Source organism: Mesoplodon bidens, assembly GCF_964165515.1.
Source record: "Mesoplodon bidens genome assembly, chromosome: 17".
NCBI classification, from domain to species: domain Eukaryota; kingdom Metazoa; phylum Chordata; class Mammalia; order Artiodactyla; family Ziphiidae; genus Mesoplodon; species Mesoplodon bidens.
In genome coordinates, this window is record NC_138174.1 from 5,272,415 (window position 1) to 5,291,843 (window position 19,429).

The 19,429-nt window shown below is 43.8% G+C and overlaps 1 protein-coding gene across 1 annotated transcript in view; it reads left to right on the forward strand.

Annotated features, from left to right (window-relative positions):
• The window catches only part of LOC308604849 (protein POLR1D-like), a 42,796-nt gene extending 24,309 nt beyond the window's left edge, over positions 1-18,487 (forward strand). Inside the window, exons 2-3 of the mRNA XM_081214409.1 lie at positions 2,043-2,117; positions 17,941-18,487. Of these exons, the coding sequence (XP_081070535.1) occupies positions 2,043-2,117; positions 17,941-18,208 (343 nt within the window). The 3' untranslated portion in view covers positions 18,209-18,487. The remainder of the gene's footprint in view (positions 1-2,042; positions 2,118-17,940) is intronic.
• Positions 18,488-19,429: the final 942 nt, after the last annotated feature.

The window sequence follows — 19,429 nt, forward strand, 5'->3', positions numbered from 1 at the left end:
GGAGCCAGATAGGATAAATTTTTCCTGAAATACTCTATGAGACAAAGCCCTCAGATCACATCCGTACAATGTATTATTATTTTAAAGAGATGGAAGAAGGCTATGTGGTGTCACATGCACTTAGTATTCCCGACACCAGGAGGCTGGGCTCTGACACCTGATCTGATCGAGTCCAGGGGTAAGAAGCAGACAAGCTGGTCAGTGTTTCAGTTTTTCATCAGCCCATCTGTGGGCCCTCCCAGGATGGATTAGAAAGTGTCCAGCTGCTGAGTTAGCTGAAATGGCATTTTTTAAAAAGATCTCACTATTAATAGGAGTTTATTAAAACTTGTTTAAATTATAGAAAAATAGCCAGATATATCTGTTGAGGATTAAGAGGGTGGTGAAATAGTTTGAAAGAATACTATTAGAAATATGGAGGTGAATACCAGGAGAAACAGATAAAAAGGAGTTGAAATTGGTTTTTTTGGTGGGTAGGGAAGGCTGATGCAGAAGACTGCTGTATTTCATTTTAAGTCTTTAAATAATATTTTTTCTCTTTAAGCTATATGCATGCTTTGATAAAATAAAAATCATTACAAAATAAAACATTCTTATAAACTAACAGAATGGTAATATCATTGAGGACTGTGTGAATTGTACCTAGAGTAGTACTATAAGAGTGTAATTAAATGTTTTTATACAGAATCAATATATAATTATCCAGTTTCAAATTTTGTGATTAGAATTATAGTTCTGTCTTTGGACTATTGTTGTTTGCAACATTATACCTCTCTTTTTCTTAACGTTATTATTGCTATATCATAGGTAATATTAAAGTCAGGGGCTTCCCTGGTGGCGCAGTGGTTGAGAGTCCGCCTGCCGATGCAGGGGACACGGGTTCGTGCCCCGGTCTGGGAAGATCCCACATGCCGTGGAGCGGCTGGGCCCGTGAGCCATGGCCGCTGGGCCTGCGCGTTCGGAGCCTGTGCTCCACAACGGGAGAGGCCACAACAGTGAGAAGCCTGCGTACCGCAAAAACAAACAAACAAACGTCAGGGGTGACCATGGTCCTATCTTACTACTCATGACACCTTGCACAGTATCTTATACATGGTAACGTCTCAGAGTATGGTTGATAAATATGTTTTCTAGGCTTTTAAAAAACCTCTTTCTAAAAATTACACAAATAATACAGATTCACTCCAGAAAAAACAGAAAATGCAGAGAAGCAAACAAAAAACTAAAAATCTCCCCAAAACTTATCGTTTTGGTAACATCCCTCCAGATGTTTCCCTGGGCAATAGGTACATGTAAATAAATTTAAAATAAAATTATCCTATACACACTCTTTTGTTCCCAGATTTATACACTTAACATGTTATGAATGTCTTTCTGTGCCCAGCATTTGTCTTCATTTTTAATGACTGCCTAATCTTCTGCTATGTGGATATGCCATGATTTATTTAAACAATCCCTTTTTAGTAACCATTTAAGCTTTCTGTTCTTTTTCTTTAGCTGTTAAGTTCTTGAATGAGTATCCTTGTACACATAGTTTTATATACTTAGTTGAATTTTTCTTAGAATTAGGTGGAATTTTTAGGTCAACATGTATGTTTTATTTTTAAGGCTCTTTATCATGTTTCCAGTTGTTCTCCAGAAATGTTATATCAGCTTTAGTCCCTGTTGGTAGAGAAAAGAATATCCATTTCTCCACTCCCTCACTAACTGATGAGCAGAAACAGATTCATCATTGTTGGGTTAATTAGTATTTCTTAGAATAATAGTGCGTTTGAACATTTTTAATATGGATATAATTCGTCATTTTGCCTTTAATTTTCTCTTCAGTGTTCTTCCCCTACATGGAAAAGGTTTCTTTTTAATTTTTATGTATTCAAAACTATCAACCATTTAAAAACATTTTAAAAATTTATCCCCCAATTTTGAAATTTAATGCTTCAAAAGCTCTTTCTTTCCCAGGATCACATACGTGGAACAAACTGATTTTCAGAATTTAGTGGGGTGACTAAAATTCTCTCAAATTTCTTCCTTTTTCCCACCAGGAAAGCAATAGAAGAACTACTTAAAGAGGCAAAACGTGGGAAAACAAGAGCAGAAACAATGGGAGCTATGGGCTGGTAAGTTCTTGAGTCATCTTCCTTAAAATTTAAACTCATGTATATATTAAAGAGAAAAGTTTTCTTTAGCATATACAGGGAATGTAGAACCGTGGACGTAGAGGAACTCACTCAGAGGCAAGTGGTGGAGCAGGGACGCTGCTGAGGGCTGCAGCCACGGAAGTGGGCAGAGGGCTGTGGACAGAGAACACTTGTCATGGTGTTGTCACCCTTTGGTCCACAAGTCCCCAAGAGATATGATGACACTGCTGTGCCTAAGGCCACCTGAGTGAGACTAATATTATGTCAGTGTTCGTTGTTTAAGAACTTCTATCTTAATTATAGTCCTCAGTAAATTAAAATTTATAATTTTAAGTATTTTGATTTTGTGACAGTTCAGCTGTATAGAACTAAAGTTTACCTTTGCAGTTTCTATACAAAACAGAGCTTACTAAAACTTAATGATATAGACAAAGGAAGAATTTAACCTTAAGAATCAAGTCTACTCTTCTAAGCATTACTTTAGCAATAGCATTTGCATCCAGCAAATATGCTGGCTTAGGTCTTTTATCCACAATTTAAAATTCACTATAATGGAGTACTGTGGGCCGTTAAAACATGTAAAATGTAAAAATGGGACAGGAGTAGAAGCTAGATCTCTGTGGATTTGACTCTTAGAACCAAGCACAGGGTTTATGTCAAATATAAAACACGGTTCAGTCAAATTCCTAAAAATCAAGCAACATAAAATAAATGGACCTCAATAAGCCATTTAGTAGATGGCTTAGCCACACATGGAGGAACTGTTTCAGGTGATCTGAAATTTGACTGTATTTCCAAAGGCAAAAAAGAACTAGAAAGAAATCTTAAATTGTTTCCAGTTATCACATTGTTGGTAATAATGTTGATATTGTTATTCTGAAAATATTGTATAGTAGGATAAAGCAAATAAGTAACTATTTATTTGTTATAGATACCAAAATTTTCAGTGTAAAAGATACAAATATAAAATCAAAGATATAAAAATCTGTACTCCTAAATTTTAATACTGCAAATATCAGTATGAAGTTGTGCTAGATTTTGTCTTTAAAAGAGAGAAAAGCTTTTCTAGCTCTGTTCACAGAAAAGTTCTGGAAACACTGACCATCCACTCAGTAGCAGTGAGTATCCCTGGCACCCAGGGGTGCTGTATAAATTCTACTGTGGTATATATAATTCCGTTTCTCACTGAAAGAAGACAGATCCTTAGAGAAATAACTGGCTGCCGACCTGAGGCCGTTAGCCTGGAGTTAGCCGAACTGCAAGCTAGCTGTCACAGCCTCCAGCACTGCCCTCACGTTTTATGCCAACTGCAAGTTCCGGGAGCTCCCAGAACTATCCTCAGTTTCAGTAATTTGCTAGACCACATACAATTCACAGAAAGCTATTATACTTATGGTTACAGTGTATTACAGGGAAAGGATACAGATTAAAATCAGCCAAAATAAGGGATGCAAAGGGCATAGTCTGGAAAGGTTCCAGACACAAAGCTGCTGTTGTCCACTCCGTGGAGTCAGGACCCACACGTTACCCTCCCAGCAACAACATGTGACAATGACAACGCACTTGGCATACTGACAACCAAGGAAGCGTACCTGAGCCTCGGTGTCCAAAGTTTTTATTGGGGTTCCATTACTTAGGTATGATTGATTGATTGCTCACATGATTGATATCAGTCTCCAGTTTGACTAATACCACAGTACCCCAGGTTCCCACCCTCAGTCATGTGGTTTGTCTCTGGCATGGCCAGCCCCCCCTGTAAGACTATCAGTTGTGGCCAAAGCCGTTTCTATCAGGTATGACACTGCCTCCCAGAATTGATATTACCTCCCAGAAGCCAGGGCAAAGGCCAGACCTCTCTGTGGGCAAGACCAAACTGTCTACTATATAGATAGGAAATGTATAAGAAGAGCCAGAAAATCTTATCAGATCAGAAAGTAAAACTGTCAAAGACTACTGTAGTCATGTCAGAAAGACACAGGAACCAACTTGAAAGGCCTCCCACTAGTCAAAGATGGGATAATTTAATCATCAAAGAATAAAGCAATAGTGATTGAGATAACCTAAAATATGTTAAAATCCATAAGGTCATAATAAAAATCACATCAAGAAACTTTTGGATGAGGCTAAGGGGTCAAATTATTATAAAACTGGTAAATAGTGAGGAAGAGCGAAGCATTTATCCTGTTCCTTGTACAAGTTATACTTCAAAGTTACAAAATAATTGGTGAAAGAAGACTTCCTTATAGAATTGCAACTGTTAAATGTAGGACGATAGAATAAGATTATCATCACTTGAATAACAACTCAATTACAAGACAAACTATCTAATTTAAAAATGGACAAAAAGGGCTTCCCTGGTGGCGCAGTGGTTAAGAATCCGCCTGCCAGTGCAGGGGACATGGGTTCAAGCCCTGGTCCGGGAAGATCCCACATGCCGCGGAGCAACTAAGCCCGTGCGCCACAACTACTGAGCCTGCACTCTAGAGCCCATGAGCCACAACTGCTGAAGCCCGCGTGCCTAGAGCCTGTGCTCCGCAACAAGAGGAGCCACCGCAATGAAAAGCCCGAGCACCTCAATGAAGAGTAGCCCGGCTCACAGGAACTAGAGAAAGCCCACGCGCAGCAACAAAGAGCCAACACAGCCATAAATAAATAAATAAATAAATAAATAAATTTTAAAAAATAATAAATAAATAAATAAATACATAAAAATGGACAAAAGATTTGAATAAACACTTCACCAAAAATGGTATCAAATTGGCCGAAAAGCATTTGAAAAGATGCTCAAATCATTCGTTATCAGGAAAATGCCAATTAAAACCACAGTTACTTACTCACTACACATGCACTAGATTGGCCAAAATAAAAAAAGACTGACAGCACCAAATAAAGAAGAGGATCTGGAAAAACGAGGATGCTCACATATTGTTGGTGGAAATGTAAAACAACTGGCAGTTTCTTATACATATGCACTCGCCATACAGAATTCTTCTTCTAACCACCTATCAGAGAGCTGACAATGTAAGCCCACACAAAAATCTGTCCAGTAACGTCCATAGCAGTTTTATTCATGATAGCTCAGAACTGGAAACAACCCAAATGACCATCAGCTGATGAGTGGATACACAGCTGTAACATCCATACATTCCCTACTCATCAATAACGAGAAGGAACAGAACTGCTGATACACACCGCATGGATGAATCTCAGAAGCATTATGCTCATGAAAGAAGCCAGACTCAAAACATTACACATTATAAGATTCCATTTATATGACCTTCTAGAAAAGCCAAAACCATAGGGACAGAAAACCCCTCGTCGGTTGCCAGGGGATGGGGGCTGAAGGACCGAATTTACTGCAGAACTTTTCTGGGTGCTGGGGATGCTCTATATCTTGACTGTTGTGATGATGACATGACTACACACATTTGTCAAAACTCATCACACTATTTACTTAAAAGGATAAATTTTAGTTTGTATAAACTATACCTCAGTAAACCTGATTTAAGAATAAAAAGAATGTCGTTATTCTACAGTCCCTAACGATACACTGGATCTAGGCAAAGATCATCAACGGTTGCTAAATCTATCAGATGAGAAGCTGGTGGGGAACTTTCTGAGGAGTGGGTCGGGCTGACGACACCTGGACTCATCCATCAATCTTTATACCACAAGAAGATGCAATAGGAAGAGGGTACCACCACTTATGGGACATCCTTGTAAAGAACTTGAACATGAATCTGATCAAGTCTCTCGTTAGAACTACTAGTTTTCAGGAAATAGAGGTCAGAGGAACATACTAAATGATATTATAGAGATAAAATTACAAAAATGTGGGGAATTCTACAGGACAAACCAACCAGTTGCTTTAACAAATGAATTGCAAGGAGAAAAGGAGGAGGAGTATCCTATGACTTAATAGATTTGGGACACATCCATGTGTATACCTTGTTTGGATCCTTATCCAAACTAATTGAAACAAGGGTATTTGATGATATTAAGGAACTGATGTTGATTTTTTTTTAGGTGTGATAATAGGATGGCTGTTATTTTATTTTTTAAAAGCTATTATCTTTTAGAAGTTCATTCTGATATATTTATGGATGCAGTGATATAATAAGATGAAATGATCCAATGTGAGTCAATCTTTGTGTAACATTTGTAATCATTTTAGATTTCAGTGAAATAGCGACCTCCTAGAAGGATATGTAAAAATTTGGTGAGATAATGTATGTGGAAACACTCAGCATAGTTCCCGGCATGGAGCAGTCAGTTACTAAATGTTAGTTAAATCTGCTCTTAACTCCTTTTTTCGTTTGTTTGGATTTTCTATTGCCATATAAAGTGCCATCTAACTGGTCTGGACTAAAATAAATAAAATGTTCTAGATGTACCAGGCCAGGTGGAGTGAATATCAGTTTCAATGCCAATTTCAGACAAAGGATACTCATTGAATGGTCAACGTTTTCTACCATGTCTATGAATTTTTCCTCAGATACAGTTTTTTTCACGTGTAAATTTAAATGCCATATTTTTAAATATCCCACAAGATTTTTAGATACGACATTGCTATTTTTAAATTGCAGTTACAAATCTTATTTGTCAGTGACAGAATTATAATTCCTTAAAAATTAGAAGTTGTATTTACAAGAATGAGCGTATCCTTTTTTTTTTCTAGCTGGAACTAACTAAGGAGGAACATAGGTTTAAATGGTTGACTGCTCCAGTTAATTGTTGATTCGTCAGATCTCCTGAGTTGGTGTATATAACCACCTATGTGGTTGGCTTTTTTCCTTTTACCTTTTGACCCCTTGACTGCCCTACCCCTGCCTCTGGCGACCACCAATCTGCTCTCTGTTATCTATGAGCTTGATTTTTTTTTTTTTTTAGGATTCCACATATAAGTGAGATCATACGGTATCTGTCCTTCTCTGTTAGACTTATTTCACTTAGCGTAACGTCCTCAAGGTCCATCCGTGTTGCCACACATGGCAAGATTTCATTCTTTTTTTATGCCTGAATAGTATTCCATTGTATGTGTATACCACAATTTATCCATTCACGCATCAGTGGACACTTAGCTTGTTTCCATATCTCGGCTGTTGTAAATAAAGCTGCAATGAACACGTGGGTGCAGGTATCTTTTCGAGTTAGTGTTTTCTTTTTCTTCAGATAAATACCCAGAAGTAGAATTGCTGGATCATACGGTAGTTCTATTTTTTAATTTTTTGAGGAAGCTCCATACTGCTTTCCGTAGTGGCTGCACCAATTTACATTCCCACCAACAGCGCACAAGTGTCCCGTTTTCTTCACGTCTTCACCAATACATGTTATTTCTTACTTCTCTTATCTTCTTTCCAGCCCTCTGTCCTTAAGAGAGGAGAGATAAGGTGCCTCTACTAATATGAATTAGATTCATGCAGACTTTGGTAGGGGCAGGCTGCTTTGGGTTTTGGTGTAAGGCAGGACCTTGATCGGCTGACAGTAGTCACTGGTCCATTTTAATACCTTTTGTGAAAGAATCAGCCTAAAGCTAAATCATAAATTCCGATGACTTGACAAGTGGATGAGAAAATATCAGTCAGGGTTCTTGCCAGATGAGGAGTGGTGAAGGGGGTCACTTGTTACCCGGCAGCTCCCCTGATGGAAGTCATTTATCCTGACAACCTTAGGGCCACTTACTGGCTTGGTAGAACTTTCTGAGGGTCAAAGAACTCGTCTGTCAACATCAGCTCTGCTTTTGCTGAGGAGAGTTGCCATATGCACAGGCCAGCTTGAGATTTGTCGGGTACTGACTGACCTACTCTCTGGGTATCGTATCAGTTAGACTGGCTGTTCCAGAGTTATGGAGGACCCGGGCTCCTTCCAGTTTTCCAAGTCTCCCAACCAAAGGGTGCGATTCTTTTCCACATGTTAGTTAGCAGAAAGGAAGAAGAGGAAGAGGCATGCCCCCGCCCCCTTCAAGCACACTTCCCAGGAGTCGTCTGTGCCATTTCTACATGGACCCCATTGGCCAGAATTTAGTCTCATGTCTACACCAGCTACAAGGCCAGGAACTCAGTCTTTTTTTCTCAGTCAGTCATGTGCCAGATAAAATCTGAGGTTCTTTTACTACAGAAGAAAGGAAGAACGGATATTGGGGGGCAACTAGCAGCCTCTTCCCAAGAAGGGCGGGAGAAGGATGTTGAAAAGAGAGTAAAAAATGGCAGACAAAGTAAGACGCTCCAGATTTATAAGAGGTGGATCCTGGGAGAACAGGATGGGAAACTCACACTCTCCCATGAGGTGACAAGACAAGCAAGCATTCCTGTTGAGACTGCTATTTTTTTTCAACTCTCATAACAGTAGTTCTCAAACGTTTGGGTCTTTAGGATCCTTTACACTCTTGAAAATTACTGAGGACCCCACAGAACTTTTTTACATGGGTTATATCTATCGGTATTTACTGTATTAGACATTAAAACTGAGCAACTTTAAAGTATTTGTTGATTAAAAAAAATTATAAACATGTTACATGTGTAGATAATATTTTTATAAAAATAGCTATGTTTGCAAAAATTTACCTATTCCGTAGAGTGGCACTGTTTAATATTTTTGCAAACCTCTTTAATGTCTGGCTTATCAAAGACACCTGGATTTTCCTATCTGCCTCTGCAGTCAATCTGTTGTAATATGTTATTTTGGTTGACGTATATGAAGAGACTCTGATTTCACACAGATACGTATTTGGAAAAGGAAGCATTTTCAGAAAATGGTGGTATTCTTTTATACTGCATCACTACTTGCAAGTAACCTCAGCAAGTGGTAGTTTCTTCACATTCTTTTTAATAATGTGGATTTTCATATGCTGTTACAATAAAATCCCTTGGTCTACCTTGCACTTCTACTGGATCTTCCACTCATGCATGCTCTTGTAATATCATGAACTGGTCATCTGGAAATTGGTTCGCTGAGTTATGAAGCTCCTCCAAATGTTGACACGTTTCATTATATAATATTTTTAAAACACATTTGTGAACATCACCACTCATCTCATCAGAAAAGTCATTTAAGCGTTGGGACACTGTCACGTTCACTGTTTCCCAGAAGTCTACTTTTCTTCCATTCGAAGGCTTCAGCTTTGTCGTCAGCAGTGAGTACTGTGAGCTCTTTTCCTGGAAGTGACAGCTAGCTGACCCAGCTAGGTCACCCTGCAGCTCAAACGGTCTCACAGGACGTTTCCTCGAGGCAGCTGTTGGTCCAGCACACCTAACAGGGACGGGCTGTGAAGGGAGGTCTGGTCCAAGGAAACCCATGACTTGCTTCTGCCCACGGTGCTGGGACAAAGAACGCCTTTCCCATCCTGCTCATTCCAGGGCAACACCTGGTTCTACATCTGTTTAAATAAGTGCATGCGTGCGTGTGTGTGTGTGTGTGTATGTGTAAATAAAACTCTTAACCACTAACCCAGTGGTTCCCAAATTTACCTGCACATTTGAAATCATCTGAGGAGCTTCCAAAAATACAAGTATCTGTTTCCCACCATCAAAGATTATTAGTTAGGGGTACGGCCTGAGCTTTGGGGTTTTAAAAAGATACCCAGGTGATTCTAAAGTGCACACAAATGTGAAAAACACTATGCTAATCCCTATTTATTAAAAAGAATGATACCAACCTGCTCTGCAGAATTGGGAGCATTCCCACACTCCTCCCAGGAGCAGACAGGTGGCCAGGTGGCCAGCCACAGGAGTCCCAAGACCCATGCCTGTCAAGTGGACAGATACCCAAAAGGAGCAGACAATCGGCCAGTTACTAGCGGGCGATGGTCTGCGTTTCTAAGCATCTAGAAGATCTTCACATTGGCTTTAAAATCTGAAACAGAACTAGAGTGAGTGACATTATTTTCTCCTCTTGGATACTGCATGAGAGAGATCTTAAGTGAGGTAGCTGAGCCGTTGCCAGAAAGAGACTGCTGAACTAAAGAAAATGCAACTGGGATGCCATTGTTTGTACTGTAAAGAACGAAACCATTTGGTGCTATATACTTCCTTGGATGTATTTCAGCAAAAGAATCTCTTGAGAAGCTGTTCTTAACAGAAGCCTCAGAGAAGCTGAAATATTGGCCCTCGTGACTTCCTTTCAGTCAACATAAAGGAATTTATAAGGACAAATTTCAGAAGTTTGCTCAGCTTCATTGTCTACAAAGCTGTTTTTATTCTGGTCACGTTCACTTCAGCTGATATTTGCCCAGTATAATGCTTGAGTCTACTGCCTGTATGATTTCAGCCTTATACGTTGGAGAGGCTTATGTTTTGGTACAAAAACTTCCAAAGATTGAATTTGAGAGAAAATGATTTTTCAGTTTTCTTTACCCAGTTGTTTTAAGGGGAATGACGTTTTTGGTGCTTTTCTGTTTGGCTTGGGGTCCATCTGGTGAATGGGGGAGCACCACCGACATTTCCTTCCACTTTACGTAATCAGCTTTTGATTATTGGGAAGCAAATCATTGCCCCAGTCTCCACTGAGGCACGTGGTGTTTTTATTCGTTTGAAGATTCGCTCAGTACCAGTCGGTATGTTAAGAGGCCAGGCACAGGCAGCGGTACAGAAGCCTCACTGTCCCGGCCCTGAAGTTGCTCACGCACAGGTGGACGCGGACAAGCCTGCAGCTGAGCATCAGACCACACGCTGGAACCAGCGGGGAGGGCAGGGAGGGCTCGAGTTTCACACCGACTTGTGGGTGAGGCTCCTGGCAGTATTTCAGGGCCGCGGAGATCCAGAGCCTTTATTTTCCAGTTAAAGAACGTGGAGCCCAAAGAGGTTTCCTAAGTCCTGGTTAACTGCGGATAGGACCAGCACGGATCCTTCTTGTCTAGAGCCTCCCTTCTGTGGTTCTGCCAGCACACAGCGCCGTGAGTCCTGCCCCTGCATCCCACCTTCACATCCCCTTCCTGTCTGGTTATGAAAGTGGATCAGGGAGCCCTGAATGAGCTCTCGTTGGCTTACACGGCTACAGACACGACCTGTCCTACAGAGGGAGCAGGGGGCCAGGGATCATGCCCTATCCATCCCAGGGCCCTGCTACTCACACCCACGCCTCTGACCCTTGCCTGGTCACACCTTCTGTTCCTCCTGGCCGTCTCCTAAAGAGCGTCCACACAGACAGGTAGCCTGGTATTTATTTTTGCTGCAGGACCTAGCACAGTGCCTTACATATGAAAGGTTCTCAGATTTTTAAAAATAAATACTGCAGATATATATGTACACGTATGTCAACGATTTTTCATTACTTTTGGGTGTAGTGGTGGAGACGGAGCATACTGAAAACCTGCCTCAGGCCTCAGGCCTGTTGTATGCAGTGTAATTAAGGATTAACAGAGTCGCTGTGGGGATTAAAACACTATAAAAGACCTTCTCGATGGCTAAGGCTTTGATTGCCAAAGTATAACCCGTGGCGCCGTGGGTGGTTACGGTGTTCACGGCGTGTTAAACAAGATGAGCTGTAACCAACCACAGCATCAGATCAAAAGTATTACCTGGTTCCTTGGAGTGTTGAAGTGTAGCTGTGCTTCTTTCTGCGGCTGTTACTTTAGACGTACATCCGTGATCATGCAAAGCAACGTGCAGAATGGAAGATAAGATGCCGTTTGCTGGCGTGGAAAGGGCTCTGGCCGTAGAATAAAGGAATGAATCGGGGCGCAGTGCACTGAACCCGGCTTCCACGATCCCAAGCCTCTATTTCCCTAAACAGAAGAAGAGGAACCATAGTTTCCCACAGCCTGATATACTTCACAAATCTCCAAGTCACGTGTGTGCAAGGAGTTCGGTGCCTTGGTCCTTGTCTGTGTCAGACTCACCTGGGCTCCCGCACGGCCAGCGCTCTTAGCCGACTTAGATCTGCCTCTAGGAGTCTGTCCCAAACGGAGCAGCCCCGGCGGCCAGCGCGCGGACAGCTTGTCACCCGCGGTTTCCTTCCCTGCCTGCTCTGGGCCGTCTGCTGGCTCCGCAGGTGCCTTTCTCTCGTCTGCCCCTTCTGTTCCAGCTGGGATGGTGCTGGGAAGGCGGACTCTGGTTCCAGTCCCAGCTCCACGTCCTTCCAGCTTGGGATCCTGGATAAGGCGCTTTGTCTCTTGTGCATCTGTAAGAGGGGAGACGGCGGAGAGATGGAGTGAGGCGCTGGTGACGTAAGGGCACAGGGAACTGCTCGTCAGTGTCAGCAACACCGCTGTCGTCGTTCTCATTGGCTAGTGGTCCTGTGTCACTATTTGAGGGGTCACATTCATGAAACTACTTTAGATTAAATTTATTTTTTTTTCTTTTTTTGCGGTACGCGTTCCTCTCACTGCTGTGGCCTCTCCCGTTGCGGAGCACAGGCTCCGGACGCGCAGGCTCAGTGGCCATGGCTCACGGGCCCAGCCGCTCCGCGGCATGTGGGATCCTCCCGGACCGGGGCACGAACCCGTGTCCCCTGCATCGGCAGGCGGACTCTCAACCACTGCGCCACCAGGGAAGCCCATGAAACTACTTGAGACACAAACGTGGCAGGTCTGTATCTGCAGAACGTTAGCTATTACTACCTCTGTCCTTCAGCAGCAGAAAGACAGAAGTATGAAAATCAAAAAGAAAAAGAAACTGCATTTATCTTTCCAAACTCTGTTCTCTAGATTTGTTTTATAATTTACTGGTTTTCCTAGTTTGAGTATGATACCTGCGGGGAGAAAGAGCCTCATTTTTGCAGATGGCGTTACACAGTGTTACACAGCATGCCTACTCGAGAAAAAGGGAAAGAAGCTGAAAAGCTTATAGCCCTGGCCGCGGAGCCCTTCATCTCAGCCTCTGGGCTCACAGCTTTGAAAGTGAAGGGACTCGCTCCCCTTGTCAGGTTTAACGTGGATAGGATGCCGGCTCTTGAGTCTGACAGTGCTGTCATGGGTACTTTCTAGAGCAGTTTTAACCAGTCTCATTCTATTTAGACTTTTATATCCATTTATGTTGTTAGCACCTTAAATCTGGCTCTTCCCACATGAGCTAGTATAACTTTCTAAAATCAAAAATGAACCCAAAACAAAAGTAACTAGCCAGCGTGAGAAAGTCAACAGAGTTGGGGTCAGAGTTCCACAGGAAAGGAGCTGCCCATCCTGTGGCCTCCTGTGGTCCCCACCCCACATCCTTGGGCGCAGCCAGGGACAAAGCCGGTACAGACCCACCCCGCAGCCAGGCCTGTGCCCGTGCCGCAGGGCTCAGGCTTTTGCCTCGATGCTGATATAAAGAAGGCTTTAGGACGGTTGAGGATCTAACGCTAGCTTATTGTGTCATCTCAGATACAGAAAAACATGGCACTAAAAGAGAGCTGAGAAACAAGGAGACAGAGAGCAATGAAATAATTTCCTAATGTGATGAAGGAGAGGACGGTCACTTTCTGAAGGGCCAACATACAGAACGTGCGTGGAGAAACTCAAAAGTGGAAGGACCTTCGAGACCACCCACTTACTCCAGCCTCCAGTGTTATTTATACCCGAGGACCATCTACAAACAGAGTCTATAGACCATTAGGAAATGCAAATGATAAGCTCAGAGGTACTACCCAGTAGCCCACTGACTCTGGTATCAATGGAGAATTGAGATATCCTGGAAAGTGAAACTTGCAGATACAGAAGTTTAACCATCTGAAGTATCAAAACTTTAAAATTGTAACCATTTTTATGAACATTTCTGTAAAACATCTTATTCGTTTTTTCTTGATGGCTCAGGTTCTTTTCATTTTTTAATCATTTTTTTTCATGGAGAAACATTAGACATTCTTCTCTGTTCTTGATTAACTTATTATCCCAGGTGATTTGAGACTTAGCTGTCTTGAGTTTCCATCATGGACGAATCCCTGATGTATTAACTTGAGTGCTATATATATTCTTTTTCATGAAGGGAGAGTGAATAGTAATAATATGGGTCCACAATCCCTTGTTTAAAGCCCTCGGATCCATATAAGTTTCTAAATTTAGATATTTTCATATTTTAGATAGGTACTATAGCCCAGACAGCGTGCACAACAAATAACCCAATGGTACTTGTTCAACACCTGATCATTTCCTCAACATAGCATATGAACGCTTCCCTCAAACGGGATACAGAGTAGAAAGAAGTGCCCAGCGTCAGGTCAGGCCAGGTCTGGCTGCCAAACGAGTTGTCGTATCAGAAAAAGAACTTGGGGGCTTCCCTGGTGGCGCAGTGGTTGAGAGTCCGCCTGCCGATGCAGGGGACACGGGTTCGCACCCCGGTCTGGGAAGATCCCACATGCCACGGAGCGGCTGGGCCCGTGAGCCATGGCCACTGAGCCTGCGCATCCAGAGCCTGTGCTCCGCAACGGGAGAGGCCACAACCATGAGAGGCCCGCGTACCGCAAAAAAAAAAACAAAAACAAAAAAAAAACTTGGTTTCCAAATTTTGGACTTATGCATAAGAAATCATAGCCCCATAGGTAACATTTATTGAAGATTTACCATATGCCAGGCCCTGTGCTAAGTGCTTTATGCATTATCTCATTAGACCCTTGCAATAGGTGGATACTTCTATTGCTTCCATTTACAAATAGAAAAGTAAGGCACAGAGGCATTAAGTAACTTTCCCATGGTCACAAAGCGAATTGAGTCGGAAGACTAGGACGCGCACTGAGCTAACCTTTACCAAGCACTTGTTGCGTGTCAGGCATTGTTCTGAGCACATTCTCACTCCTTTGATCTGCATCCGGTCCCCTAAAATGGTCACTATTGTCCCCATTAAATAGATGAGAGACAACAGGGAGATTATTTAACATGCCCAAGGTCTGGCCTATGATTCCAGAGCACGTGTGTATACTGTGTTGTATGACTTTGTAGCCGTAGGACAACTGGCGGTGAGATTCCGCAAAATCAATGACCACATTATAGGCCAGAGCCGCTCTCTGCCAGGGACTTCCTCACGTTCAGCATTGATGTTATTCTCCTTATGCTTCAGTACATTCAGTGCAGATTTTATACTTCCTTTATATGGAATCATTTGCCATGTGTCCCTTCACATCTGCCCTCAACTGCTCCCCCCCCGCCGCCCCCCAGTCTCGTTGTCCTACCTCATGTATCGGTGGAGTGTGGGTGAGCACTTGTCACCATGTCTAAAATGTGTCCTGGCGTATCTGGGGGAGTCACTTTCATACCCCCCCACTCCTCCCCCAACCCAAGTAAACCAAGTTCTCTCCAAGCCATGCTTGACTTTTCACCTTGAAGGTGGACACAACCTAGGCACAACGGCATTAAAACTCGCATCTTCGATGTGAAAAAGCAATGTAAAGGCCGGTTTCCTTGTGGACCTTGTTCCAGAACACCACCTCATCCTACGCTAGCTCTTCTGGTCCCTGTGTTGAGTCGGCGGGTTACACGAGCAGCGGGGCGCTAGGGATGCCTCCTCCGATGTGGCCCCCGCTCACAGCATGAACCCTGCCGGTCTCTAGCCCAGGGGGAGCTCTGTCCATCTCAGGCAAGCACGTGGTGCCGGGGATGACCTCACGTGGAAGATGGCAAAGTGCAGTTGAATGTGCCAGCAGTTTCCAAAGGTTTTAATATCTTGGGTTACTGTCCCATCTGGCAGTCATCACCTTCTTTCTTTGTTTAATCCAGACAAGAACTGGCCAGTTTTACCAGCACTGACGGCCCACTGCACTGAAAAGGCCCCAGAGTTCTTCTGTAGCTGGCTGTCTTGCACCAGCCGTTTCTAGTCCGCCCCGTCCAAGAGAGATCGGTACTCCGTTGCTCATGAAGATGATTGGCTCCTACACTGAGCCCTGGCCACAGCTGGCAAAGAGGGGCGCCTGGGCTCTCTGTGTTCCGCATTGCAGGGCAGTCCCCTCCCGCAGGCTGGTGCAGTTGTGCCGCCCTGTAACACACGCGTGTGTCGTGCTCTTCTGAATCTTTGCAGAGCTTGCAAATGCGGGGGTCCAGGTGTCGTCAGCCAGTCAGTGCCTGGATGCACTGATGATCCTGTAAAGTCACTGAGGTCAGAGCCTGGCCGTCCCTCCTAACTGCACAGGCGTCCTGACCCTGCATCTCTGGGAGGTACACGTGGCTGTGCCTTGGGGCCCCTGAGGAGCGTCATGCTGGCGTGCTTTTCTGGAAGCTCAGCCTCCCCCTGCCTCACGCAGAACCGGGGGTTTTCTTTGCTCTCTGTTGTTGCCTTTCTTCTTTGCTCATCACTGTGGCTTCTGAACTTCAGCAGTAGAAGAAAACCAAATCTCCGGTGCCGTCCCCACCCAGCGTTCCCACGACTTCTGCTGCTCCCTGCGTCCTTTGCTCCCTGAGTCCGTCTCCTCCTCACCGCCGCTCATTCCCCGTCACGCTTCCCAGCCTGAGCGTTAAGCACACCAGCACGTGGGCGCGCACACCACTTCCGAGACCTCGCGGGTACTTTCCCTCCACGCAGGCTCAAGAGCTGCTTATTCACAGCAGGAGCCATTTTCTTTTCTTTTTTCCCCTCCTCCTTTTTTTTTTTTTTTTTTTTTTTTTGCGGTACGTGGGCCTCTCACCGTTGTGGCCTCTTCCGTTGTGGAGCACGGGCTCCGGATGCGCAAGCTCAGTGGCCGTGGCTCACGGGCCCAGCCGCTCCGCGGCATGTGGGATCTTCCCGGACTGGGGCACGAACCCGTGTCCCTTGCATCGGCAGGCGAACTCTCAACTGCTGCGCCACCAGGCAAGCCCCTTTCCTCCTCCTTTTACTAACAGATTCAGTGCCATTCTGGTTGCCTGAGGTGGCCTGACCTCCATAACAGGGACACTTGGCTAGTGACCCCTTACATGTCTCTTCCACGAGAAAATGACTGCAGTGGGGCTGCTGGTGGGTTGCTTTTGAGGTACTGCGTGGGATTCTCCTTGAATCAAAGTTTGATACAAAGATGGAGATTATGGAATACTACACTCAGTTTTGTTTACTACCAGCCACCCTGAGTAACATGATTTGGACGGATCAGCATCCTCCTTGGCTCAAGGCCAAGAGAAGTATTCAGGTTTTCATCTGTGTGGGGTTTTCTTTTCTAAAATGAAAGGTTTACTACACCTGAAAAATAAAACAAATACTGAGTATATAAATATACCTAAACATGTAAATTAACGATTTAACCAGTTACATCCTTCCTCCTGGGTGAACTTGACTCACGGAGCCCCTGAAATGTACACTGCACAGAAATTCACCCAGAGGGTAGATGTGTGAACAGTGCTCCTGGACAGAGCACAGACTCTGAAACACAAAGTCCTGAAATAGAAACTTTTTTAGAGGGTAAAAGGTGATTACTGCATTTAATAGATTCTTTAGATATTTTTATTTCTAGAGTAGATCATGTAGCTCCAGTATTCAAGATATAGCAAGCTATACTTTTTTTGTTCCTCAGGGAGGGACTGATCCTTCTTCTTTGATATTTAAAAACAAGCCACCATAAATTTAACTAAAAATGCAGATTCTGGTCAAATCAGGCATTTATGGTATAAGGAGATACTATTAAATGACTCAGGTAATTTGGGTTGTGGTCAACACCTATACATAACATTGTGGTACTTGTTGGGAAAGTTAGTCCCAACAAGGAAGAAAGGGTTAAAGTCTTCAGATAAGGTCCAGCCAGTCTGTCTCCAGAATTCTACGTGTCTGGGGTTTTCCCCCTTGTGCTCAGAGTTTACACTAGGTGGCATGCAAGGAAAGCTGAACAAATTCAGAAACTCGATTCTGTGGAAGCAGAGTTCTTTGGCACTTGCCAGGAGCGGAGGGTTCAGCTTTGGAGTCAGTGTTTGATTTGTGATTGTTTTTTCCCCCAGGATGAAGTGTCCTCTTGCTGGTGCAAACAAAAGATTTCTACTTAACACAATTAAGAACACACTGCCCTCCCAGAAAGAGCAAGACCACGAACAAAAAGAGGGCAGTAAGGAACCTGAGAAAAGCCAGGACCCGAAGGAGGAAAGCCGGCAGAAGCACAGAACCCACCCGTACAGGCACAGGGTCCACGCTCGAGGCCAAGCCCGTCGTTCTCCGCCGGGGAAGCGGGGCAGCCCGGAGAAGTCCCAGAAGCGATCCAGCAAGCGGTGAGGCCGGGACGCAGGGCGAGTGTGACCGTCCCGGCACCCGGGCCTGGGCTGGTGCAGAGACGGGGCTGAGGACAGGCCGCTGTTGTGACAGCGGAAATCACCTGAGGCTCCGAGGAAAGAGTTCAAAGGGAACGCTCCGAAGACGCCTTGGCAAGTTTAAGCTGCGTCAGCGGTGTAGCATACATATGTGCTGATTTCATCCTGTCTTGTTTGGAAGTTGGTTTCACAATAAATCTAGAACTTCAAAGTTTTCAGAGATTATTAAAACTAGTTCCACTTATGTTTTGGTGTGCTGCACTTGTGGTCCTTTCTCAAAATGTCTCAAAAAATAAAATACTTGTAAATCCTATACTTTACTTGTTTGGGTGACAAATTTAAGTTTTAGCAATCTGGCCAGTAACCATATTTATGAAAAGGGCTAGAAATTTACCAAGAAACTGATAGCACTGCACCTGTGGTCCTTTAAGTGAACAGTGTAGGGAAATCTCCAAATCCTCTTGAATTCAGTGCTCCCTATCCATAACCAGAGGTTGAAAAGTTGTCTCTGTGGTTTCCTTGTGCATTCTCAAACTCATTCCTGAGACAGAACAGTTTTTCTACATTTAATTTTGGGGGGGGAATATGTACGTTTTAAGCGGTGCTTTTAAAAGAACTTTCAAAAGTTAAAGCGAACATTCTTTTCGTGCTATGTCTTATTTAGCTAAAGACCTACGATGCCACTCTTAGTGTAGTTGTTTCAGAAATCTGAATTTTAAATAAAAGTGTGTTTACCATGCCTGTTTTTGTTTTTTCAGTATCGGTGTGGCTCTGTTCTAACATACAATTATAAACCTTTCAAACCTGTATTCTTCCTTGCATTCTCAGGAAAATGTCACCAAGCACCCTCTTCCCCCATCCACAAAAGGAAGAAGAATCTAAGAAGAATCTCTCTGTCCATACCACCCCCAATCTTCCAAAGCATCTGAGCTTACGCCTGGCTGCTCCCAGATAATCACTCAACGCAGCCCCACTCCCTGCCTCCTGGCAGCCGAGAAAAAACCCTTTCTAAGCGCTAGAAAGGAGCACATCCGCAAAGCTAGCTTTGGGGTGTTGGACGGATGCGTACTGCTCCCCCCGCCGAGGCGCCCTGCCACACCTGCTCAGTCTGCTCGGGGCCGAAAGTTCAGGGGCACAAGCCCAGAGCTTGCCCACTCTGTGCACCCTTCTCCCCCAGACCCCGGCC